This window comes from Triticum urartu, chromosome 7, assembly GCF_003073215.2.
Source record: "Triticum urartu cultivar G1812 chromosome 7, Tu2.1, whole genome shotgun sequence".
NCBI classification, from domain to species: Eukaryota; Viridiplantae; Streptophyta; class Magnoliopsida; order Poales; family Poaceae; genus Triticum; species Triticum urartu.
Window position 1 is genome coordinate 81,976,942 of NC_053028.1, and position 20,517 is coordinate 81,997,458.

At 46.3% G+C, this 20,517-nt stretch overlaps 1 protein-coding gene and 1 pseudogene across 1 annotated transcript; one reads left to right on the forward strand and one right to left on the reverse strand.

The window, feature by feature from the left end:
- The first annotated feature begins 1,057 nt into the window (after positions 1-1,057).
- On the forward strand, positions 1,058-8,497 carry LOC125524038 (protein ACCELERATED CELL DEATH 6-like). Its single transcript, XM_048689115.1, has 4 exons — positions 1,058-1,165; positions 1,977-2,707; positions 2,824-3,365; positions 7,552-8,497. The coding sequence occupies exons 2-4, from the start codon at positions 2,023-2,025 to the stop codon at positions 8,233-8,235; spliced, it is 1,911 nt and encodes a 636-aa protein (XP_048545072.1). The 5' UTR covers positions 1,058-1,165; positions 1,977-2,022; the 3' UTR covers positions 8,236-8,497.
- A 4,985-nt stretch (positions 8,498-13,482) lies between these two features.
- On the reverse strand, positions 13,483-19,050 carry LOC125518424 (annotated as a pseudogene).
- Between the last annotated feature and the right edge of the window lie 1,467 nt (positions 19,051-20,517).

Genomic DNA, 20,517 nt, shown 5'->3' on the forward strand with positions numbered 1-20,517 from the left:
CAAGAGCGGACGGGACAGACGAGAAAGCGTCTGCTCGATGTCCGCTCGACCGCAAAGCCGAATCAAATTTGGGCTTGGGATGAGGCAAAACGGACCAAAAGCGGGCATCTTTTTACAGAAGGGTTGCGCGTTAGGCTGTTTTATTTGTCCGTTTAAACTCAAACGGACAGACCCGGATGTTTTAGGGTCGCGATGGAGATGGCCTGACGAGCAGGTACTCTCTCCTTCCTCCCCATCCCTAGTAGTAACTCGGCGCACACACGTACGCTCGGCACTCACGCGCGCTCCCCTGCGCAGGCGCACGAACGGCAGACGACACCACACATGCTCCCTGCATGCCTGCGCACGCATGTGATGGATGCATGGATGGATGTAGGGCTAGCTAGAAGGATGAAGGGATGAATGCTTCTACTTGATTGTGTAGAGTGTAGCCGTCGTCCTCCTTGTCGCGCCGGATGTCGCCGTCGTCCTCGCCGCGCCCGACACTGGACGGCTCGCTCTCGGCACTGACGGCGGACGCGCCGATGCTGCCGTTCGTCCCTCGTATGGTGCCTAGCCAAGTGTCCGCCGCCCCCACGCACGCAAGCACCGGCTTGCACACACATTAGCTGTGCACAAGACGAGCTGCTCGGGCTGGACCTGCTCGGCTCGTGTTCAGCCCTAATCACCACCCTTAATTTTGTCTTGATAGGTTGTTGGATCTCAGGGCTAGCTCAATGGTCCTAAAAACACCGTCAATTTGAGATGCTTCAGATTAGGAAACTGACTTAGCTAGCTAAGGAACAACCCTCCTTTTAAAAAAAAAAGCTAAGGAACAACCCTACGTCCTTATCACCTAGCTAAAACAATGATGCTTGATTATTCTCACACGATGTGTACATGTGCACAGTTTACCGCGCGTTTGTCTTGCATCTTGGCCCTCGGTGTTAGGTACTGAAGATGGTTAAACTAATCAAGTTATAATAATATCTTTAAGCATCTTTTTTTAAACGTCCGTCCACTGTTATCCTTGCTGTTTGGCTACTTGACTCTACTTAAGATCTGAAAGGCCAAGAGATTTGTACTTGCTAACATGCCTTTGCAACTTGCTACGTTTAACAGAGGTGCCGCGCTCGGGCTTGTTATGACTTTCGGACGCTCTTCTTTCCTACCTCAAAGCTGCCTTGTAAGTTATTTGAACTTCATAATATCTCTTCTTACAAAAGATTTGTGCTATCTTTATACTCAATGCAGATCAATTGCCTTTGTGAACAGGGCCACCAGAAAAATATTATTGTCCTGTACTATTGCTTTGCATCTTGTAAAATGTTAGGCTTCCTTCCTATTCAGTATGGATTCTAGGATATAGGATTGGAGAGCTCTATATATATATATCGGTGAGTTTGTCTCAAAATTTATCTTGTTGCTGTTTCTGGTAGGGTCGTAATGATCTGCTTCTAGTTTGAAATTTCGTGGCGATGTTTCATCGAAATGGCGAAATAAAGTCTTCCTAGCATATACTCCCTCCGTAAAGAATATAAGAGCGTCTAGATCACTAAAGTAGTGATCTAAAACTAGCAAATCGTAGCCACAAGGGGCCAGGAACCATGTGTTCCTCCTTGATCTCTTCAAGCAAGCTCCAAGAAGGAGTATTATGCACTGAACATCGAAGACAAGATCAGGAACTAGCAGAGAGCTAGCAGCTAGTTGGGCCTGTGCTTGATTTTCTTTTGCGAAATAGTGGCGAGCCCTGACTTTGGCTTGCCTCAAGATTAGCATGGCAAAAGTTGGCTACAGACGAATCAGGCTCTTAGTATTGGATACCTCTACGGAAGGACGGGGAATTAGCTAGAGGAATAGTATGTTTTGTAGTTTGAAGTCAATTGACTCAGATTGTAGTAGTACATCCTAACGAGTTATCTTTTACTTGTCTACCATGAATCATGATGGTTGTAACTGTAATTACTCGTAGTGCTATTTTAACACAAGTTCTTCAGTAATTGAATCGCAGACACTCTGTTCAATAGCGAAGGTGACGTGAGAATGGAAGACATTCAGCACAAGTCAGAAAGGCACATGATGGACTATAATCTGCGAAGGGCAGTAACAGAAGGCAATGTACAGCGATTTAATGAACTTTTGCAAGATGAAAACCAGCCACCTCCAAGGACATCCAGGCTTCTCCAAGGAGTGACATCTGATTGGGACGGAGTGCTCCATATTGCAGCAAGACTAGAGCATGTTGAACTAGTGCGTGCCATTTCCAATGGATGGGCCATGTTAGTGGATGTAGCAGCGAAGAACAGGAGAGGGGAGACTCCCTTGCACTGTGCGGCTGCCACCGAGGAACCCGAGATGATCAATCTTCTCATACCGATGTCTGGAAGCCCTGAGAAGCAAATGGAACTTCTCAGTGAAAGAAAGTGCAACGGGGAAACATGTTTGCACGACGCAGTGCGGCGGGGGAACAGACAAGTCGCGAGTAGATTGATCGCGGCGGATGTCAACGTGCAATACATTAGGGACAGATGCAGATGCCGTGCTCTAGTGCAAATAGAGGATAACGAAGGTGTTTCTCCTCTATATTTGGCTACAACTCTAGGCAACCTTGAAATGGTTCAGCTCCTCACTGAAAGGCCACAAGATCACAGATATGCGGCATCCTGTGCTGGGCCTGAAAAGAAGACAGCTCTGCATGCTGCAGTTCTTCTTCGATACCGCAGCACAGGTGCATGTGCTAGCTCGACCGCCAATCAAAACATAAGCTAATTCTTCTCATCTTCCTTTCGACACCATACTCTCTTCTCACTGTATGCATATGCGTGTGTTCTTCCTCAATTGCAGAGATCAGTGAACATCTCGTGGCGTGGAATGCTAACCTCATAAAGAAGACTGATCTATATGGGAACACGCCACTTCACCTTTTGGCATCACGCTGGAGGACCAGGTACGCAGCTACTGCAAAACTTCTGTTGGATAGGGACGCAAGCGCTGGATACCTCTGGGATGCCGAGGGAGCACTGCCCATACATGTCGCAGCTGCTAATGGATGTCTTGACATGATCAAGCTGTTGCTAGAGCATTGCCCCGATTGCTATTGGCCATGCAGTAACTTTGGCCAGACCATCCTCCACATTGCTGTCCAGCAAAAAAATTACAATGTAGTAAGGTATGTATGCTCAGGGCAAAGGTTCCTAGGAATTCTTAACACCAGAGATGCAGATGGGAATACGGCTCTTCATTTGGCTGTATTGAAAGGAAATGTGTCCATCTTCCGAGTGTTACTGGGGATGAGGCAGATCTTTTTGAGTCCCATAAATAAGGAGGAGTGCACGCCTCGAGATCTTGCATCCTTGGGCATCCCACCTGGCGTGTCATTTATGCAAGTATGTGCATATAGTCTCTCTCTGTTAAATATATTTTTTCTATTAGAGGAGAGATGGTCAATGTGTGATTGCATCATGCACTTCTGACAAAGAAATAAGATATCATATCGCTTTTAAAAAAACAATCCCACAAAATGCCATGCCATTCTTTTTGAAACGCTGTCCTTAGTGCGCGATTCAATAAAAAAATAGGATAAAGTTGACCGGTTAATTAACAGAAACCCGGGTGAATACCGTTACAACACACCTACATAAAAGGGCACTACGGCCGACCTGGCACCCACAAGAGCACACACACCACCGAGGAGACGACACCATCGAGGTTGTCTGCAATGTCATTGTCATCACCTCTCCGCGAGCAAGCGACTCCGACTTCGCCACCGACGACCCATCGAGACCCCTCTGAACCAAGGAAAGGACCTCGTCAGCCATAGCCAAACGTCGATCACCGACGTCAAGGACCGGCAACTTCGATTTTGTTGATGCGCTTCACTAGAGAAAGTTGGAAGCCTCGCACCAACCTAGTCCAACACATCCTCTGATGAAACCACCCTATGGAGTCATTGTTGCCGCCGAGGCCCCGCCGCACACAGCTCCAACTTCTCTGTCACAGTGAGAAACAAGTATAGGCGCACCCATTGACGAATCAGACCATCGACATCAGAAGGACAAGCCGCGACCTAGGTCTTCACGCTAGCACCATCGTCACTGCACGAGTCGCAACGCCAACCACTCACATCACCGGTTGTGCACCTACCAACCGTGATGACGTGTACGTCCAGCCCCAAGGGAAGCACGGAGAAGATCCTATGGTGCCTTCATAGGACCCCTGTGGGCTGTAGTGAAATTTTTTGAGCGTTAGGGTAAAACTTGATGCACTTCATATACAAACTGAACACCCTCGACGAAGTGTAAGGTTTTGAACGAAAATCACCGTCTGCCTAACTGAAGTCAACCTTTATACATCAATTCAATTTCAAACCTTTTTCCATGATTAGCGTACACCATTGGAAGCCCCATGGTCAAATTTCAAACTATTTTGGTTGTTTTGCTACATTTCGCAAGAATTATCTTATTGAAGGCAAGTGTGGCGGGCGGGTGACAACACCCGCCACTGAATTTTTCTTCTTCAAATTTTAGAATATTTTTGGCGCGGCTTGCCAAAATGTAGTTGTGGCAAGCGTATTCTATAAACTAGTGGAGGGTTAGGGAAGGAGTGGGGGAGAGAAGAGGCATGACGGCGGTGTGGGTTTAGTCACCCACGAGTCGCCCCGGGAGAGCAACTCAGGAGCCAAAGGGATTTCACAACCTTGGTTATATTGTACAGATGTCACCTTCTCTCTTGTTATTCCAAGTGAAGTCATAAGGGCATCTCCAACAGCGACCCGTAAATTTTCTTTCGCATCCGTCTGCGGACAGGGAGGGACCGTGGACATGAATGCGGGAGGCCGTCATCCAACGTTGCCTGCATACATCTAGCTAACAGTTTGAACTAATTGGACGAAATTCGATCGAACCAGACGGATTTCATTGGAGTTCGGACATAATTTACATAAAATGTCGATATTTTGACAGTTTAAAAAAAAACAAAAAAAAACCCTATATCGGATGACCAACCTGCCTTGCCGCACCGCTGTCTCCAATGGTGTCGTCGTCGTGGTCCCTCCAGCGGCTGAACGGCGCCGGAGGGCCATGGTAGCCTTGTTCGGCGGCTGCCCACCGCTCGTGGAGGAGCCGCTCCGCCTCCTCTTGCATCGTGCGGAGTGCCGTCGTGGCCATTGCCGACATGTCCTTCAGAGCCCTTGCGATGGCCTTGCCGCACTGGCGTTGGCGGAGCAGTTGTTAAGCGATCACTCCTCGCCGATCTTGGCAAGCTCGCTGTCAAGGCGGCGACATCGCCTGGCGGCCGTCTCCGCGGTGGTCTCGGAGCGGTCGAGCGCCCACGCGGTGGCGATGTTAGGGTCGTTGCAGACCCAGTCCGGCGCCACGTCGCTCTTGGCAAACGCGGAGCGACGACATGCATTGCGCCGGTCGTACCTCGCCTGCTTCCGAGCCGCACGCTTTGTCTTGGAGACAAGGACCCTCGAGCCCGAGGCACCGCCGTAACTGCATCCTCCGAGTTAGTGGAGGAGGCGGCCCCGCGCCTTCTTGATCGCAGGCGGCAACTCTTCCTTGATGGCGATGCGGTGGCGACGATGGTGCGTCCATGCGGCCATACCGGTTGCATGGCAGGGACGCCGGCTCCTTGACCCAACGTCCGATCTGGATGCCACGGTGCGAGGCCGGGTCCTCCTTCACGCGGTGTCCAATCTGGACGCCACGGTTGTGCTGGAGTGAGGCTGACTCCTCCTTCATAGGCCGGAGCGGGGATGCCGGCTCGCGCTTCACGCAACGGCGCGGCGGGCACGACGGCTACTCCTTCACGCACACCGGCGATGGCGGCGACAGGCCCATGTAACAGAGCGACCATTCCGTCATTATCTTGATCTGATGGATGAAATCTTCGTCCGTCAGAGCGGCCTCCTTGAGGAGTTGGGGCAGCTGCTGCGGCGGCACCTGGTCCTCCTCATCAATGGAGGACCCGGCTGCCGTGAGCGCCGACGGGCCTGGAGAGCGAGGGTGGCGGTGCCAAGAACCATCCGAGGAGGAGCTTCCACCTACTCCGCCTGCCGGCGCGGAGCACCACGACTTTGACATCGCCTCAGCTGGGGTCGGAGAGGAGGAGGGGCTCGGGCATGGAAATGGGGGAGGGGGAGTGCGTCTCTGTGCGTCACCGGCGCACGGCTTAAATAGCCACGGTAAGGCCCATGCGAATGGACGACCAGCCCGCATCAATGCGGCACAACGGCCACATTTGGTTCCTCGAGACGCGGTGTCCCCATTGAATCGACGATGCCCGAGAAGTCACGTCTGTCAGCGCCGCCCTCCCGTCCGGTCAAATCACCACTGCATCAATACCGGCTTGAATCTGGCGCAGCGTGTGGGATGGAAAGTGCGGGAGGGGCGGGTGGTTTTTTTTGATGGGCTAGTGTGGTCAAACTTGGGAGCGACCCGGACTCCCGCAAAGCCCCCCTCCACCCCCCCCCCCCCCCCCCCCCCACACACACACACACGTTTGTCTTCAGTTTGCGAGAGAAAGTACGTCCGGACCACGTCGCGGACCTATACAGGGCTTCATTGGATGGTTTTCACGGTCCGTACAGCGCGGTCGAGACGGATGCAGGAGGTTTAAGGGCCGGCGTTGGAGATGCCCTAACCCGAAAAGTCCAGTCGGTGAGGTTGCAATCCATCAGACAATCACAAAATTCAGACATTTGCCCCTCACTTCACACATTGCCCCCAGCTGCTCTAGGGTTTTTATTTCCTCTAGTGGACAACGGCTACACACCGCTAAAAGCACACAGAATTCCATTAATCAATTCAAGCCTACGTTTGACGACGTGAATCTCCATGAGATCGCTGGTGACATCAAGCAACCCTGAGATTGGACGCGTCCCACATGGTTGCATGGCGGGCTTCCATGTGAAAACTGCGGCGGAAGGGCGGAAGGCCGTTCTTCTTTTGGAGGTTCTTTCTGGTGGCGGCGATCTGGTCGCGCTAGCGCTTGTCCACACGATAGTGGCCAAGGCAGCGCTCCACGCTCTCTGTGCGCTGTGTCCATATGTCGGGAGCTGGTTGTCCAAGGGCGGCGTGGGACGAGGCACGTCCGTGGTGGTGGATCGTTGGTGCCGCACAGCTACCGTGTTTTATCTTCTTCAAGGTGTGCGCGCGTGTGTTGTCAAGATTTTTCCTAGTTGGTTTGCCATTGAGATGTGTTTGCCACTTTGTCATATAAAAGATTAATTTATTGCATGGCTGTTCAAATGTTCTTTGAGAGTCATGCACGTAAGAATACTCATACGTACTTTTCATGTACTACAAGAAAACTGAATATAACTATGGTGGGAGGTAGAAACCCTACCAAGAGGGGGTTTCTGCAGATAATTGTGAGTTTGGATTTTTTTTCATATATAAAACTGAAATTTCACCTATTAATTGTACGTTCAGCCTTAGGAAGTAGACGGCTATGATCTTGTAGCTAGGATTTTCTCTCTTCTTGTAACTCGTTCGTGTATCTTTTTTCTTTGGAATGCTCTTACAATCACATTCATCTGTTCTCTGACTTATACTACACCTCTTATTCCAGCCCCGGCGATGGATAGCGTATGACCTTCTACTTGCTAAGGCTGAACATGGCACTGGTCGGCGGGATCATTTTTCTACCAACTTCACAGAAGCTGACAAGGAGAAGAATTCCGAAGCAATTAGCAAGTCAGCTGGGCTCATGGCCGTCTGTGCGGTGCTTATCCTGAACGTAGCATTTGCGGCCCCTTTCAACGTGTCGAAAATCTATATCGATTCCAGCAACCCGAGCAGCACACTCAGGAGAGCAAGGATGCACGTGTACAAAGCGTTCATGGTCTCGGACGCCTTAGCATTTGTCTTCTCGGCGGCAGCCACGTCTTGCTGCACATTGGCAGGCTTTTCTGTTGCGGACAGGAGGACACGCTTCAACCACCTTGCAGTTGGATGGCTGTTACTCGAGCTTGCCGCACTGTGTATGCTCGCCGTCTTTATGTCGGGGGTCTATGTGGTCGCTTCTCCAGTTGGTTTCAGGTTCGCCATCACTGCCTGTGCATTTGCCATTCTAGCCACTTTACCGCACCTCGCAATGTCCGCCATGCTGTTTCTTAGCGTACGGACCTTGATCAAAAGGGTTGGTGCCCGAAAATGGTGCCGCACCGTGCTTCCGCGCGTATATCTATTTAGTCGAACGATAATTTCTGTGTTGGTACTCTCCGGGACTATTATAGGGTTATCATTCCTTTAATTAGTTGACGATGGGGTCATCACTCATACGTGCGCGCATGGCAAGCTTCAAGTACCTCAAGATCACTGAACTGGCCAGTTTCCTACTTCATCAACACCTTCATCTGCACAATGTTCGTTTCCTTATGTCCATTTGGTTCTGCTCTTTCTAAGTTGGCTGTGAGTTGCGTTGTGACCACTGGATTTTTATGTAGCTGTATGTGTCGTATGATTAAAAGCTGATGCAAGCCAAGAAACAAACAGTCATCCTTTCTGTTTCCTCTTCTATAAGACTTACTGTTTGGCTGCAGACGGTATATATGTAATAAATTATTCTTCTGTTAGTTATTGTGTTTGTAACTGCGTGCAATTTCTCTTTCAAAGTTCTATCTTCAATCGCAAAGCTTGCAGCTGTCTATCTATACACGTGAATTCCAGCAAAGACGGCTAGCTTAAATGTTTGGTTGCAACCTATATATTTCAGTATGTCGACTCCAATTATAAGGTTATTGGAATATAAACACTGACTCCAGTTATTAGTGATTTTATTTATGATAACGGTGGAGATTTGTGGTGACCCTAAACCCACTATATGAGGACCCACAAACTCCACTTGCTAAATGCACTATTAGCTTCTGGGCAGCCAAGCCACTCACGTCAGAGCGAGACTATCTTCTGGGCGGTTGGCCGCTCATGTTAGAGCAAGTCTCTTGTGATTTTGGGCGGCCGAGCCACTCAAGTTGAACCACAACTCAATTGTGTACTAAAAAATAGTTAGAGGACGCTTCCCTCAAACAAACAAACAAAAGTTAAGAGGACGCAGCGAGACTTGCACTTCTCAAGTGCTCTTAATTTTATTACAACCGGGAACAATTACACAAGAGTGTACACACACTTACTCGGGTGGATCCTCTCTTGACCAACTACTCTTTCTAGTAACTTTGCTCTCATACGAAGGCAAGGAAAGAGGCAATGGTCCACAAGCAGCGATTTGGTTCCCGGGCTCAACATGAACAGTAAAATCATTTAAAATATTATACAAATTTAAAAAAATCATTTTTTTGTGGTGAAAGATGATTGAATGTGTAATGTTCATGCCAAATTTGAGAACATTTGGACATCTGATAAGCTCTCAGCAAAAAGAAAAAAGTTTACTGTTTAGACTTTAGACTTGATTTTGTCTTCTTTGTTGAGAGCTGCTCAAATGCCCAAATGCTCTGAAATTTGGCACGAAACATCACACTCATGCATCTTTCACCACAAAAAAAAATAAATAGATTTTTTACTTTTTTTATTTTACTGTTCACTGGGTGCATCTGAGCTCAGGTTCCAGATCGAATTATCGCAATGGTCCCCTATTTATAGTAGGTCCATTGGATCTTTCACATGAGTAAAGATCTTAGCTCTTGATCCAAGCGGGTTGTTTTGAAAATATTTTGAATTAGATCGAGAACACAACCAAGTTTCATTTTCTACCTTGAAGACCTAACCCCCTAGAAAAAGACTATGTCTTCAACCTTCAGTAAGGCTCTAAGTTTTGAAGCACGCCAGAACAACTGCCGATTCCTCAAGAGCGTGTGCGTCCTCAGGGTTATAGCTCGTACCTTTTCTTCTCTCCGTTTTGAGGAGTCGACGTCCACGCGGTTAAATAATTTTGAACGTCTGCACTGCACATATGCCGCCTAACTAATTTTGGCGCTTCAGACCTCCAGTCATACTTGCATGCTTAGAACTGCACTACGTTATGCACAGTTCGTTGAGATCCTGGAATCTAAACATGTCAACCGGAATAAAGAACTTCAAATGAAGAGGGAGAAAAAAAAATGAAGCCCAGGAAAGGGTATCTGAATTCTGATGGAGCTGAATTTTTCAACGCACCAAAGATAGTTTATGTTTTAGAGTCGTAATAACATGATCTGAAGACGAATTGTTATCGCAGCAAAGTAAATTGTGAAGGACCATTTTGTAAGTTCTGCTTCCACGTTACAGATTTGCATTTTTTTAGGGGCAAGCTTCAGTATACCAGAGTTTGAAAGTATCTCGGTGTTAGCCAGTTGCACTATCCCTCCTCAAATAAGCCCAAGTTTTGCTTCATTCCTTTAACACTCGGCCTGCTATGCGTGAAGAGAAGAAGAAAGGGGACTGGGCAGAGAAGGAGACAGGGGAATTCAGACTTTGCGTTTTCCTTAACTGACGAAACACTCCCATTCCAAACATTCTCAACGACACGCACACGGACAGGCTATGCCAACACACACAGACGCTCTCACAGCCAAGGTACAATCTGCACATTTGCAGGGCTAATAAAAATTCCTACTGACATCTACGTGTCGAGAAAAATCTGCCTGCACTGACACAACACATGTAGAGAAAAATCTCTAGGGAAAGAGACGGTCGTCACAGCATAATCTAGTTCTGACATATTACATCTACTTCCACACTACAGTCATCACATGCCGTGGTGATGAGTTCTGACTTTGCTTGACGTTCATGGCATTGGTTCCTTCATTTTGTGGATGCTTTCAGAGATCCCAACCTGCAGTTACGTTGATTGATCACATTAGCGTTGCATTTTAGCTGAATATTATCAGCATATCATCCACCCAATTTGTAGGGAGATTTACCAGGGCACACATTCATACGGATTTGCGTAACAGCTCGGACTTTCTTGACGCTCCCATCAAAGAGTGGTATCTGAACTCTGACAGGAGTTCAAATCAAGATAATTTTCAGAATACCAAACAAGTACTCTATACACACAAGAGGGTATCCATAAATTAGTGAGCAGCCGAACGAGTAGTTATCTGCTTACTCTCGTTTGCTTAAGAACGAAACAGTGCTGCAGCTGACGTCATCCGGCACTTGATTCCTGACAGACACGAAATCAGTGTCTAGTGTGATCCTTGACAAATACAGAGAGGGGAGATGATGGAAGCGTTTTTTTTCTCCGCCTCAGATTAAGCAGTGCCATCAAAGCAATTACGTATCGATTTGTGAAGCAAAACAGAGGTTTGGCTAGATCAAGTACTTTGTGCATTTGATTTGAGCATTGTTGGGGATGAAATTAAACAGAGATGGAGCATACCTTCCAAATGGACCGATCACCTTGAAAGCTTGGAGGAAATATATCTGCAGAAGGGGCGTTGGTCGGAGAAATGAGAAATGTAACTAAAAGATTTTTCATGACCGAGTTCTGCTGGTAGGTTGGGTCGACGTAACCTGATCTCAAGAGGAACCAGCAGTCGCCGCTGCTACCATACTTCTGGTTGTCCTGCTCAAGGGAATTAGCAGGTAAGTAATCAAGGATAATAGATCTTGAGATACTATTTTCGTTTACCAAAAGCTAATAAAAATGGGGGTTTCGCCCAGGCTACAAAATAAAATAACATCAACCATAATATATAGATTCTGAGAGTGCTATATGCATGCATGAGGAAAGTACAAAGTTGAGTTTTGTCTCCATCAAATTTACCTGAAACACTATGTCATTCATGCTGCTCTATGGATTTGCAGTATTAGAGTGCTGTGATCTGATTTGCCACTGCGTCGGTCATGCTCATGAAAGAAGCCTTTGTGGACTCCACATCACAGCAGTTACGCCAACATACAGAGCATTGATGGATTTTAACTTTCCAGCCTGAAAGGATTGATAAATTATCATTAGGAATTTCAGCTGGAGCATTGCACCTAACAGATTAACACTAGGCACTATCAGGAAGAACTGGAGATGCCACTGGATTGGAAGTTTATCTCTTTATGCTAATTTTGGTGATTTTTGAGCGAGAACAGAGCAGTAAGGAACGAGATATACTTGTCCTATAGGCACCGTGGCAAAGATCAGTGTCTCATCCTCTCTTTTTTTGGGGCATTAGGAACGGAGCGCTTGCTCGCGTCGCCTCCAGGGGGGCGACTCAGGCGCCCCAACCGCCGCCGCCCTCGACCTCCCTCCTCCCCTTCTTCCCCGCCGCCGCCGAAGGAGGCCGGCGAGCGAAGCTCGCCCGGCGGACGGCGGACGGCGGGCCCTCCTCCTTTCTTCATGAGGGGATCCTCTGGCTGAGATGCGTCGGTGTCCCTGGGCGTACAGCATGGAGGCGGAGTTGCCGCGCTCGGGCGGCGGCCCGATGGGATCCCGGCGACGCTGCGGGGGCTGGCGGCGGCGGATCTGGGGTTTCCCACCCCAGATCGGCTCTCCTTCGGGTGGTCGGGCTCGGGCGCCGTCCGGCGGTCCTAAGCGGTGGCGGGCGCTCGCGTTGGCTATCCTCCTTCACGGATGTGATTGGGGGCGGCCGCGAAGGAGTTGGCGTGATGCCGGATCCGAGCACGGTGGTGGCGCCGTCCCCTTCAGGGATGACGGCCGGGTGGTGGGTCCTTGTGGCGGCGCCGGTGGCGGCGGATCTTGGGATCCCGCTCCCGGGGACGTCGCAGGACGCGGCGGCCCGTGCACGAGAGATGGAGTTTCTTCGAACATATCTGGGTGAAAACTTGCTTTTGACTACTGCAAAGGCCGACGATGGCGGCGCTGTCTGCGTCATTCACTTCTTGAAGGTATCGTCGTGGAGAAGTTCAAGACCACTTTCTGCTACCTCCGGGGAAAATCCTAGATCAGTTGATAGGATGACGGCGGCGCTCTAGTGTCGTTTTCCCCTTGGGGGCGTCATTCCTGGAGGTACACATGGGCTCGGGGAACAGAGGACGACTTCTTTGGTGGAGCGGTACCTCATCTTATACATTGATGGCAGCGGATCTCGGCAGCGTGGCGCTGTGGAGATTCGGAGTCCGATGCGCAGAGATGGACTCGGTCAGGAGGAGGATGCTGTCTGGCGTCATGGTGGCATTGATGGCAGAAGAGGCCTGGCAAGGTCGATGCATTAGTTTCTGTTCTGAAGATGGATTGGTGGAAGATGGCGGCGACGATACAAAGAGTGCGTCGGAACAGTTTGTGTCCCAAATCCGGTATGTGGCTTGGTTAGGGCCTCTGTCTTTAGGTGTTAGGCATTTGTGTGATGTCTGTTTGGTATTAGGCTCGGGCTATGGGCACACCTTCATCAGGTGGATAGGAGTAGCGACAGTTGTTGCTAAGATGGTGGCTTCAGACTACCTAATGTACTGCTTTTAAGGTCTTTGTGAATAATTAATAAAATGGCTGCATGCATCGTCCAGGTGCAGAGGCCGAGGTTATTCTTCCTTTTCTATAAAAAAATTTTGTCCTATAAAAGGCAGATACTTGTCCAAAAAAAAAGTGCGAAGGATGTGGCAATGAGACCGAAGATCAACAGATCTCAGAGTCAGTGGATCCTAAAAAGTGAAAAAACAGGCAACCAGTAGTGGGGAGTTACTTATATTATATGTACCGAGGGAAGATAGCTAAACCAGAATAGCACAAGGAAAGGACTAGTGGCATATGCACCTCAGTTATTGTCAGACTCAGAGTCAGATTTCGAGTGAACACAGGAGGGGAGGAGCATTCTTAGAAACTTCTTTTCGTTGAATTGTGCTTGTGGTGGACCTCGTGGTCGGTCTCTAAAGTAGGCTCTTGGTACTGGGGAAGGGAGTTTATGTACAATACTGAAATAGTCGCCACCTTCTTTGCATCGTTTTTCCAACTCAGGGCAGCCATATATGCTTAGCTTGTCAAGGGCTGGCAACCGCTGAAGGAGACCATCCGGGAATTCCTTTACTGCTGGACAAAATAAGATCTCCAATGTCTGAAGAGAAGTGAGGCCATTCATCCCATCAGGCAACGCTTTCAGGCCAGTGCACGTTACCACGCTCAGTTTTGTCAGATCTCCGAGGTTTGAAGGCAACGCCACCAAACATTGGAAGTCTTCAATCGTTAAACTTTCAAGGGATGTAGACAACCTTGGAAGACGTTGCATCTGCGACAACGGAAGGGTCTCAATCTCGTTCGATGAAGCCTCCCCCAGAATACACAGGTCTTTGAGAACGGGGCACAATGGAAAACTTGCAAGCTTAGGGCACTCCCTGATTATGAGCTCTTCAAGCACCGGGAATATCACTAATCCGTCAATAGCCACTCCCGCATTGTTTTCTGCCCATCCCTCTAGACTACATAGCTTTTTCAAGTCCATCTTCTTCAACTTTGGGAAAACCTGTAGAGGGGTACTGTGTCCTCCACCTTCTATGCAAAGGTTATCACATACTGTCTTCAGTTTACCCATGTTTTCTAAGGATAAGTACTCCAGTGATGGTGACAACCACACTACTGGTATATTCTTACACCTTATCCAGTTGGAAATCACGAGTTGTCTTAGGCACCGAAACATCTGAGGAACACTCATCCATTGTGGTATTGCTATGCCACCATATCCGTATAACTCCAAAAAATGGATCTTGCTATGAGGTTTTAGATGCTGGAACACTTCTTCATCATTACATGCCTCATTTCCGGGCTTGTTATATTTTGTACGGCCCCAAGAGAACAACAACTCACTCAGATTTTTCTTCTGCTGGAGATTGGCTTCTTTTGCATGATTTACACTTTTTATTTTTCTCAATCTGTATAGTTCCAACCTGCCGTGAAGCTGTCTCAACTCTTTGAGCTCCTCAATACCACAACCATCTCTATTATCCACAACAAATGTTGTTAGTGTGTGAAGGTTGTTAAGCTGACCAATGTTTCGAGGCATCCGCTCCAACTTATCACATCCAAAAAGATAAAGATGTATGAGCTTTCTCAGGCCCATCATCATGTCTTCTGGTAACTGTAGTAGTCCTTCGCAATGATTGAGCCTCAAAGTTTGCAGGTTATACAATGAACATATTGAACCTAGCAATCTAGCATTGGGTCATAAGAGAGGTCAAGATACCGTAAATGTTTTGCATTTATGGCCTTGAAACTGGCGTCCGACACACTCCGCCAATGCAATGCTCGCAATGATACATGTGGCAGCCGGTTAAAGTCCAGGCATATCCTTGATGGAGCTAACAAAGTGCGGAGAGATGTTTTGCCTTCCAACAACCCATTGATCTGTTCCAATTCAACCTCTCACATTTGCAGGTGACAGACATTTTTTACCATTTCTTTTTGTTCAATCAATTCTTCCATGGTGGCACATTCATGGCTAACATCTCTGGCTAAGTCATGCATTAAATCATGCATTTTACAAACTATTGTCTCATATCTTGTGCCACCATAATAGCGATCAGATTTGACTACCACTTTAATATCTTGCAGGAAGGACCTCTGAACCAACTCATGGAAAATGAGTTCTCCTTTCTGTGCTAAATTTATAAGTAAAATGCGCCACTAGTCCACAACTCAAACTGATTGCACACTTTAGGCCAACAACTCGAGAAGTGATCTGATTTAGTCTACAAACTCGTTGATTTGATCAAATAAGGCCAAAACCGGCCCCAGAGTAAAAACCCGGCCACATGGATGCCATGTCATCCTTCGTTGCCCGCTGGTGATTTCACTATGTTTTATAAGGGTCTGTTTGTAAATTCGAGAGCTTTTTCTCACAACCATGCTAAGGGCGTTTGGAAGGGAGAAAAAATATTTTAAAAAATTGCATTGACCAGGACGGACTTGAACATGGGCCGTTTGGAGTTTCGCATGCCTTAGTGACCACCACACCAACACCACGTTTGCACACTAACCTGCAACTCAGGGTCTATATATGTATACACTTAGAATCAGAAGTTACTTAAAAAGAACGTAAGGTTTCCATTTCACCTCTCTTTCGTCCAACCTTTCATATATACGTCCCACTCTTTCCTTATTCTTTTTGATTTCTTCCCTACTTAAAAAGAACGTAAGGTTTTCATTTCACCTCTCTTTCGTACGACCTTTCATATATACGTCCCACTCTTTCCTTATCCTTTTTGATTTCTTCCTCCCATATTTGATTTTTCTACCATCCATTCAATTGTCTCATGTTTATTAACTTACCAAAATAAACACATATTTTATTGGCAAGTCATTAAATTCTTACCAAATAAGTGCTTAACAATAAAATGGCAGATAAATCATGGCAATTGTATATAAATATTTGGTAAGATTTTAGCGTATCAATATAATAATATATGTGGATTCTCAAAAACAATAATACAATAATAGACGTGCAGTCAGGGGCTAATCTATTAGAATGTTTATACTCCCGTTGCAACGCACGGGCAATTGTCTACTAACGCAAGTTCTGTCGGACTTGAGCCCAGGTCGTCGGGATAGAAATCAGCTTCCAGACAGATACACCATGAACTCATTCATGCACCAACAGGCAGCCTACTTTATTTATCTTTGCAGATTGACAAACAGAAGGAAAAAGATCGCCTGATTGAAAAACGATCTGGAGGGACCTTCTGATTTGTTTTTTCTCTGTCATGATTCTATGTGAAAATATATCCTGTGGGCAGCATGCTAGTGTGCAAACCAGATGTTGGTTCCGTGGTCAGTGACGCAGTCCAAATTCTGAACAGCCCATGTTCAAATCTTGGGTAACACAAGTTTTTCTACTATTTTTTATGATTTGTGAGAAAAAAATCATCAAATTTATATATAGACCCCTGTAAAAAATAGTGAACGCACGAGCAGTCAACGGAATGATGACATTGCATCCATGCGGCCGGTTTTTTAACTCTTGGGCCGGTTTTGGCCTTATTTGATCAAATCAATGAGTTTCTGGACTAAATTCGATCACTTCTCGAGTTGTTGACCTAAAGTGTGCAATCGGTTTGAGTTGATGGACTAGTGACGCATTTCACTCTAAATTTATTGTTCCCTCTTCTTGAATAAAGCCATTTGCCATCCAAAGTTGGATCAACATATCCTTCTCCATCTCATAATCCTTCTGGAAAACAGCACAAAATGCAAAGCATTGCTTCATTTCAGCTGACAGGTGTTTGTAGCTTAACATTAATATGGGTATGACCTCATAAGCATTATCCCCAATGCTACTTTCTTCGATGGCCTTCCATTCCAGCACTTCTTGCTTTGAACTCAGCAATCCACCCAATGTCTTCAAAGCAAGAGGCAGCCCCCCGCATTTATTGACAATACGTCTTCCGATGGTGACTAACCTTGCTTGCTTCTCTACACCAATGCTTTGTCCAAAAATAGTTCCCATGAATCTTCTCCAGTAAGAAATGTTAGCTCATGGGTCTTAATGGTGCACATTATAGAGGCCACTTGCTTGCTGCGACATGTGACCACTATAACACTTCCTGGTCCGCCAACAGAACACAATAGTAGCCTCAGTTCATCCTCCCACATCCTCTTCTCTTCATTCCATACATCATCGAGAACAAGTAAAAATCTCTTCTGGCCAATGACTTCATCAAGTTTCTTCTGCAATAGTTCGATGCTGTCGGGCAGGTCACATCTTCCACTTGTAGCCAATTCAATGATGGATTTCACAATAGCAATAACATCAAAATTGTCTGACACGCAGTGCCACATCTTCAACTAGAAATGTTGCTGGACCTCTTGGTCATTGTACACCATCTTCGCAAGAGTTGTCTTGCCAATACCTCCCATACCAAAGATGGGCAACACCTACACTTTCTGCTGATCTTGCTGGTCTAGCAGCAACTTCACCACTCCCTTCTTGTCATCACCTCTTCCAAACATCTTGGTGGACTCGTCCAGTTTGGAGTGTGTCTGCCGCTATATATGCTGAACCTGCGTCGGGGTATGCGCATTGCATTGCATTGGTGCAGAGCTAAGCATGCGTGTGAGCCTCATAAAAAGAAGAAAGGTAAAAATACCAAGCAGATTTATGTTAACTAAACATACAAAGCAAAATTAAGGTCTTCCTGTTGGTAGATGTTTAGACTTTAGACCCTTTGCAGCAGACTAGCCATTTGTTACTACCCAAATTCAGTTATGGCTAGTGCATGCTACCCAGATTCGACTGTAATGTTGATCTCTAGAATTTAGCATGTTCCTAGTGGGAAGTATTTCATAGTTTTTCTTCCACTTTAGTATTCCTAATAGGTAACCTAACCAAACATTATATTTTTCTGCAGTTTGACATGTGGTTAGGTTTTGATCAAAATCCTCTGTATGCTCTCTTGCATGAGTCTATCTACTGTGAGATAACTTTTGATATACTTTATTTAAATATGTTTAGCTGGTACTGCAACTCTATTTATTAAGTCTAGTGTAATTCATGCATCTAAGGATCTTCATCAAAATGGTCGGCCGATAAGATTTTCAATGAAAATGGAAGCTTGTTTAATCCTGTTAAGGCTACAGCAGAAGGTCGTCCTGTGTATCTGACTGAGGAGGTAAGTTCAAATCTTCAAGCGAAACATCATTCACTAGTCACGTACTTTATATTACTCTAATCTGAGCTCTATCATGCGTTGGGAGTAGAATTTAATTCTTTTTGGGCCGTCTAGCAAGTTTGTAACTTGTAACTTGTAACTTCTTCATTAACTTCCTTGATTATACAAAAAAGTGTTTCTTACTAAATTAGAAACTCATGAGGTGAAAGGCTTATTTTGCCGCCTGTTTTCAACCAACGAATAGTCTGTGGTTACTGAAGTATGGCAACTGGAAGTTCTGTAGTTGCATTTTATTTCCTTGTAGCTTTTGGACATCAAAAAAAATGTAACTTACATGTCATTAGATCAATTCAACAGTACTACAATGTCAATACATCAATTGACCGATAGTGCAAATACATGAGAGCAACTGAATTTTGGACATCATCAATCGATCAATACATCAGAGCAACTGGATTTTGGACAGCAACTGCATTTTGGACCACTCTATATACATCAGGATCATATATCAACAGAGAGGAAAAGGGAAAAGATGGGGGGTGGTCGATGGTGCGCTCACCTTGCTCGCCGCCGTCGAACGGCTCTGCATGAGTGCGTGTGATTGACCGCTGAGTGCCGGTGAGTGCGGCGCTGGTGGTCGGTGGAGGGCATGGAGGTGAGGCGAAGGGTGGGAGCCTTGCCCACTCGTCCTTGGTGCGCTCGACGAGGAACAAGGAGAGCCACGACCGGCGGCGTCAGGTGTGGCGAGTACCGGCGGCGACCCCCGTCAGAGCCGAGTCCGACGCGTCCTGGGGTTCTGGTTGTGGCAAGGAGGGACGCGATGAGAGGGCTGACTACTGGATGAGAGACGGCGGCGACTGAGGCGGAGACGGCGGCGATTGGCCTGGAAAGGACGGCGGGATGGGGTTGGCGGCGGCGGCCGCGGGATGGGAGTGCTCCTATTCCTTGCGTGGTGCGGCGCGGAGCGCCCTGTTTTTTATTCGTTTCTTTGTGTTTTTTTTTTTGCTTTTTTTTACTTTGAATTTTTTCCATGAATCCAAAATCCGAAAAACATCTTCGGGATTTAAAAAAAATATATTCAAAAAATGTTCTTGAAACTTGAAAATCGCTCATAAATTTGAAAAACATTCTTAGGTTTCAAAAAATGTTTTCAGCTTTAAAAAATATTCATGAATTTGAAAATGTTCTTGGATTTCAATTTTTTTCCTCAATTTCAAAACAATTTTAATAATTTTAGAAAATATTTCAAATTTAAAAAATGTTCCTGAATTTCCAAGAAAGATCATAAATTTGAAAACTGTTCCCACATTTAAAAGCATTCAATAATTTGAAAAAAATGTTCATGAATTTACAAAATGTTCTTGAATTGAAAAAAATGTTGATGATTTAAAAAATATTCAAAATATGTTCACAATTTCAAAAAATGTTCACGAAATGAAAGAAGGAAAAGAAAAAGGGGAAATTAAAAATTAAAACTTGAAAAAGAATAGAAAAATAATTAAAGAGGAAAAAACAGAAAGAAAAAAAACAGAAAAAGAAAAGAAAAACAGGTTGGGTAGATTAACCTTCGCAAAACGGGGAGGGAGGGGTGCGCGATTGATCGCTATTCCCCAACCTACATGGAGAATAGGATCCGTCGGCATGAAGAGCAAGTGGCGTCCTCTCGTCTGGCCTCAGTCAGGGCCTCGGGGGTGGCGATAGATGTTTTTGAGTTGGGCCTCAGTCGGTGCACTAAGCTCGACCGGGCCAAAAGAGGATCAACTCTTCGTCAGAATTTGCGCCCAGTTTTCAAAGTCAACACAGTAAGAACGTGAAGCTGAAAAGCTCAAAAACACTAGTTAAGGGTTACCCTTTGCAAAGGTCACTCCCCATCTTCTCTATCACTAACAAGTGACACACTGTATGTGCGTCATTTGCCGCAACTAGGGAGTTTCTTTTTTTTCGTAGATTCATCTATTCAAAATGTTTTATCTCTTGAACTGTGCATCTAAATATCGAACCGTTTTCATCGTTGGATTTCTCGCGTTGAGATTTCAAAAACTAGGTCCTCATGTTA

What these genes read in the sequence shown, in the direction of transcription:
- LOC125524038 (XM_048689115.1), top strand. Translation starts at nt 2,023, where the DNA reads ATGGAAGACATTCAGCACAAGTCAGAAAGGCACATGATGGACTATAAT. An exon ending in TCTTCGATACCGCAGCACAG is followed by an intron (nt 2,708 to 2,823) that starts GTGCATGTGCTA and finishes CCTCAATTGCAG; the next exon opens with AGATCAGTGAACATCTCGTG. An exon ending in CTGGCGTGTCATTTATGCAA is followed by an intron (nt 3,366 to 7,551) that starts GTATGTGCATAT and finishes CTCTTATTCCAG; the next exon opens with CCCCGGCGATGGATAGCGTA.